At 42.7% G+C, this 6,238-nt stretch overlaps 1 protein-coding gene across 5 annotated transcripts in view; it reads left to right on the top strand.

The window, feature by feature from the left end:
* The first annotated feature begins 396 nt into the window (after nt 1-396).
* kidins220b (kinase D-interacting substrate 220b) overlaps nt 397-6,238 on the top strand; it is a 49,586-nt gene continuing 43,744 nt past the window's right edge. For all 5 annotated transcript variants that reach the window (XM_045210266.1, XM_045210267.1, XM_045210268.1 and 2 more), the window contains exons 1-2: nt 397-571; nt 4,452-4,616. In XM_045210266.1, coding sequence (XP_045066201.1) covers nt 4,485-4,616 — 132 coding nt within the window. In that variant the 5' untranslated portion in view covers nt 397-571; nt 4,452-4,484. The remainder of the gene's footprint in view (nt 572-4,451; nt 4,617-6,238) is intronic.

The following is a 6,238-nucleotide window of genomic DNA, read 5'->3' on the forward strand; positions in this document are numbered from 1 at the left end:
GCATTTCAGCTCAGCACATGCCCTTTACTCACCTCATAAAATGTTGGACTTTGACCCAACATAAAATAATAACCATTAATTAGTCAGCCTGGTAAAACGTGTTATTTTCCTCCCAACAAAACGGCAGCTCCTTTGTAAATTAGGATCGAGAATGAACGTGAAACCAAAAAAGGGAATTTATGAGACCAATAACCTGAAATGTGTAACACATCCACAGCACAAATAAAAAGCTTTGGCATAATATTAAATATTTCCCAGTCAGGTAATAAAATATGATAATTCTTGACGTTGTAGTTTAAGCAAATGGCTAATTCAGTTTGTACAGTAGCGACCCCGCACCTCCCCAGCATTTTCTTCTCAGAGCTCCCATACGTCACAGTTTGTAGGCGGGGACGATGAGTTGACGAACAGTGAGGAAACCACACTGACGTGCTGAATTTTTCTGGTCCACTAAAATGGCTGTTGTCGAGGATGGGGAATAAATAGCCTGTGAGCCTTTACACGCATATAAATCGAGGATTGAGACGACTACACCGAAGTGTGGAACATTTATATTCGTTTTTCTCCAGAGGTATGTGACTGAGAATCTCAATTTCTCACGTATGAGCATCAAAATGCGTCTTCCTTTGATCGATGCCGTTTGATTGACAGCTCGAGCCGGTCAGAATGTTCTCTTGTCTGAGATCTGGCCGTCTAGCAAATGTCATATTCGCTATCAAATAAATGTTATCAACTAATTATGGTCATTGATATTTATTCAAAATACAGCAATCAATAATGGTCGCAGTCAGGAACGAAAAGCTAGCTATTTATTTTCTTTCAGAAGATGTGATATCTCGCGCTCTAAGCTACCATTCGATGGTTTAGGTAGCTAACATTCGATAGGTATAAATAGCTAGCTGCTAGATACGGTAGATCTAAATGTTGTTGGATATTGAAATTAGCTAGCCACTATTGGTCGATCGAACGAGTCATTTTTTATACATCCTGATGATGATGATGATGATGAGTTTAGTAGCCTGATGAATCGTATCAAAACAACAAGTGGTGTCACACATAGTATGCACATAAACTATGCATAATTTTGACGTAAATCTCTCATTTCAAAACGTTGCATTATTATTTTAAGTTATTTTGAGGTACCAACCAAGCTTATATGTAATTTCTCTATGTTTACTTTGCAGTACTTTTGCTTTCTGACAGAGAAGCACAAAACATAAATAGATAGAGCCTAGTCTCAACATACAGAGACACTGCATTAGTTTCAACATTCAATATTCATATTTATAGCCTGGCTGCGTTCACACAGGCAACCCAATTCTGATATTTTTTCGACTAATTGGTCATTTGACCAATCACATCAGATCTTTTAACATCAGATTTTTTTATGAGCTGAACTGATTGGTCAAAAAAACAATAAAGTGAAAACCATTTCACCTGTATTTTATATTAAAGGTCAACAGTGTTTTTTTTTTTATCCATAGAGTGATCAGGGGTATGCAACTATATTTTTACTTCACATAAAATACATTCGGCAGAAAATAGCTTAATTTTCATCAGATGACATCATAAGTGCAACGCAAATTGGCTAGCAGCCACACAAGTAAATTAGCTTTCAATGAAAAAGCAAGGTCTTTTTTTTAATCATAGAAAGATTGTAGGCAGCTACATTTCCTAATGGTTTAAGTTAATCATCCATTTTACCAGAGATAATTAGGCTAGACGGAGAAAAGTAGCTACACATCAGTCAGAGGGCTCTGCTGATAGAATACCCGTTCATGTTCTCATCCAAGTTGAGAAGTGAAGCAAGATATTTCTTATGCATTTAATCTTTTTTTTTGCTCGAAAAAAAGCTGAATTCTGCGTTAACGTAAACCCTGATCCTCTGCATACCACTGATACTGTACTATGTCTTACATATTCCATCTAGGGCTATAGGCTATTCGTTGTATACCACAGATAGACAGGAAGGTCTTAACGGTTCAAACCATCCTCACAGCTAGGCCTACATCAGAGTATTGAAGTTACCAACTGCTGATGTAATAAGGGCTTTATAAAATACATTTAATTGATTTATATTATAGTCTCTAGGTCAGTGGTGCTGCTGGCCTATATTGGGCCTGGTTGCTCCACTGTTCCATGACCTCTGAGCATGTGCCAGAGAGGCTGGGTGGTACCTCATCCTCATACATAATTCAATATCAGCAGCCACAGCCAGGGAGAATAGCCTAGTCAATAGGTCTTGCCGGTGTATGTGGAGGCAAAAGCTACAGAGTGAAATGACAGTAGCAAAAAACAACCCACATAGAGAACAGTAGGCCTATTTTTCCCATAGGTAAGATTGCACGGTTGTAAAAGTGTAATAATTGCGCCTTGTCCTCTGTCTGTTTGCGACAGCCGACAGGTTAATGGTATTGGCAGCAGTGCAGCACACGGTGATGTGTTTCGATGTTTTGCTGGCTGCCTTGCCTCCATTTTGTTGCTGCTTCCAGCTGTTGTGTTACTGTTGCTGCAACAGGCAGTGGGTGTTGTGTGGTGGAATGCTGGAAGGTGTGTGCTGTGCTCTCTCTTTGGTGATTGAAGGAATGCTTTTTTACTGGCTGTCAGCCTGCCAGCAGGGCCAGGCTGGTTAAGCTAGTCATTGTTTCATGTCAAACAGAATGGGTTTGTTTTTGAGCCTTGATTAAGTGCGTCCTGCCACGCGTGTTAAGGTTACACTGTAGGCTTGGCTGGCAACATTTTCTGTATTTGCCTCTATTGTGTTGGATAGGAATATAGTTACTGTAATAAAACTGACCAGTTTTATGGAGAGATTACATTATGGATAGGGCTGGCACAATTACCGAATAACCATGTAACGACGGTTATGGACGAAGACCATCATGAAAATAAAATAACCTTAAAAGAATAATAATAATACTGACCGAAGATGGGACGGCTGGGCATTCATGTGGTTGAGTCGGTTTCTGCGGTAACATGGACTCTTAACAACATGAAATGTTGTTGCTCCTTGCTGAAACAAGCAAGGTGTTGTAGCTATGGCAGCACATGCAGTCAGGGGTTTTGTCTGGATGGGATACAGCTAATGTCAAAATTGACTTTTCGTAGCAAGTTAGGAGAATTAACGTTGTAGGTTAGGAGAATTAGGTAAAGGTTAGGAGAAGGGTTAGGGTTAGCTAAAATGCAAACATTTGATATAAGCTGTACCCATCTAGACATGACTGCAGTCAGGAGCGGAGGAGAGGTGACCGCTATTCGAACGGTTATTACGGAGACCGCGGTCATTTGGCTGGCCAATTACCGTCATCCAGAATTCGATGACCATCACAGCCCTAATTATGGATGATGATTAATCAACTTGTGTTAATGGTTAGGCCAGGAAGATAAATCACTTAGGCCTGCTGCCTACCTAGCCTATAATCTTCCCCAAAGAGCCTGTCAATAGGGTAGGTAAGTTGTGGACATGCACTGTTGGTTTTCATTGATATATTTTTGGGTTGTAATATTTTCTATTCCATTGGTGTGTTACCAGTGAATGTCTAGTATGACAGGCTACTATATATATATATGTATTTGTTTCTATTCCAAAAACGAATGGATAATAACATTGTAATAACACTTTATACAGCCTAGCACTAATAACAGCACATGCTTTGAGAAGACTAAAAACCAAATTAGACTAGCTGCCATTTTGTATGCCGCTAAAATAGGAAGAAGACTGTGTGCATTGCCAAGCAGAGGCTATTCTCTGAGTGAGAAAATAAATGCATGGCAGATGATGATAGCAGCCAGGAGAACTTGAATAAACCAAGTAAACATCTCTTTCAACTCTTCCTGCTGTGACTGCCTGGGTAAAAATCCTGTCACCAAAGTAGTGAGTGAGTGGCCTTGATTCTCTGAGTGTGAAATTGCTTGCATCTGTCAGGAGATAGCTAGGCCTAGGCCTGGGCCAGGTAGCACTGGAGTGAGTCGACCCACTGGCTGGCTGCCAGGGTCAGATAACAAGGCTATGTGCTCTGTTACATCTCCATCTCACACAGTCACCACCCACCATAGAATTAGAATGAATAGAATGGAGCTCCCCATGGTCAGCGGTTCCAAGCACGTTCTATTAATTCTGTTTCAATGGTCACCACCCACTCACTTGTTTCACACTGCTTTTTATATAAAACTGTAGATATAGGCTAGCCTTTTATAAATGAAAGGTAGCCTATAACAAGTGAGGGGAAAAGCATGTGCGGTGCTGTTATTGGAGCTAGGCTATATATTGTGTTTATTACATTTTTGTTAGCTTCCCATGACTAGTATCCTGTCTTTCTCCCACACAACTAGAATGAGTAGAACGGGGGTTCCCATCCAAGTCAATTATGCCATAATGGGTGGTTTGGCAGCCATTTTGAGTGTACGCATTGGAGTGAAGCATTCTATTTCTATGATCTCTCACCATGCAGGTGCAGTGGTGGTGAGGAGAAGTAGCTGCAGCCATGGACACCACCACCTCCATCAAGATGACCACTCTGGCAATCCAGAACCTCTTCAGCTACGTGGAGGAGGAGAACCTGGCAGCACTCAAGGCCCACCTGGACAAGTTCAAGGAGGTGGACGGCAGAAGTGACGTGAGTATCCTCATACTATCTAACAGGCCTACAGGTCTACTAATCTATAAACTCAGCAAAAAAAGAAACGTCCTCTCACTGTCAACAGCGTTTATTTTCAGCATACTTAACATGTGTAAATATTTGTATGAACATAACAAGATTCAACAACTGAGACATAAACTGAACAAGTTCCACAGACATGTGACTAACAGAAATTGAATAATGTGAACAAAGGGAGGGTCAAAATCTAAAGTAACAGTCAATATTTGGTGTGGCCAACAGCTGCATTAAGTACTGCAGTGCATCTCCTCCTCATGGACTGCACCAGATTTGCCAGTTCTTGCTGTGAGATGTTACCCCACTCTTCCACAAAGGCACCTGCAAGTTCCTGGACATTTCTGGGGGGAATGGCCCTAGCCCTCACTCTCCGAACCAACAGGTCCCAGACGTGCTCAATGGGATTGAGATCCGGGCTCTTCGCTGGCCATGGCAGAACACTGACATTCCTGTCTTGCAGGAAATCACGCACAGAACTAGCAGTATGGCTGGTGGCATTGTCATGCTGGAGGGTCATTTAAGGATGAGCCTGCAGGAAGGGTACCACATGAGGGAGGAGGATGTCTTCCCTGTAACGCACAGCATTGAGATTGCCTGCAATGACAATAAGCTCAGTCCGATGATGCTGTGACACACCGCCCCAGACCATGACAGACCCTCCACCTGCAAATCGATCCCGCTCCAGAGTACAGGCCTCGGTGTAACGCTCATTCCTTCGACAATAAACGCGAATCCGACCATCACCCCTTGTGAGACAAAACCGCGACTCGTCAGTGAAGAGCAACTTTTGCCAGTCCTGTCTGGTCCAGCGACGGTGGGTTTGTGCCCATAGGCGACGTTGTTGCCGGTGATGTCTGGTGAGGACCTGCCTTACAACAGGCCTACAAGCCCTCAGTCCAGTCTCTCTCAGCCTATTGTGGACAGTCTGAGCACTGATGGAGGGATTGGGCGTTGCTGGTGTAACTCGGGCAGTTGTTATTGCCATCCTGTACCTGTCCCGCAGATGTGACGTTCGGATGTACCGATCCTGTGCAGGTGTTGTTACACGTGGTCTGCCACTGCGAGGACGATCAGCTGTCCGTCCTGTCTCCCTGTAGCGCTGTCTTAGGCGTCTCACAGTACGGACATTGCAATTTATTGCCCTGGCCACATCATGCCTCCTTGCAGCATGCCTAAGGCACATTCACACAGATGAGCAGGGACCCTGGGCATCTTTCTTTTGGTGTTTTTCAGAGTCAGTAGAAAGGCCTCTTTCTACTGTTAGTGTCTTAACGACCGTTCCACAGGTGCATGTTCATTCATTGTTATTGGTTCATTGAACAAGCATGGGAAACAGTGTTTAAACCCTTTACAATGAAGATCTGTGAAGTTATTTGGATTTTTACTAATTATCTTTGAAAGACACGGTCCTGAAAAAGGGATGTTTCTTTTTTTTGCTGAGTTTAGGCTGTGTCCTAAATGGCACCCTACCACCTTATAGTGTGCTACTTTTGACCAGAGCTCTATGGGTCCTGCTCAAAAGTAGTGCCCTATATACAGAATAGGGTGGCAGTTGGGAAACACAGTCTAAAAAGGTAGAGTCT

Source organism: Coregonus clupeaformis, chromosome 33 (genome assembly GCF_020615455.1).
Source record: "Coregonus clupeaformis isolate EN_2021a chromosome 33, ASM2061545v1, whole genome shotgun sequence".
In the NCBI taxonomy this organism is placed as follows: Eukaryota; Metazoa; Chordata; class Actinopteri; order Salmoniformes; family Salmonidae; genus Coregonus; species Coregonus clupeaformis.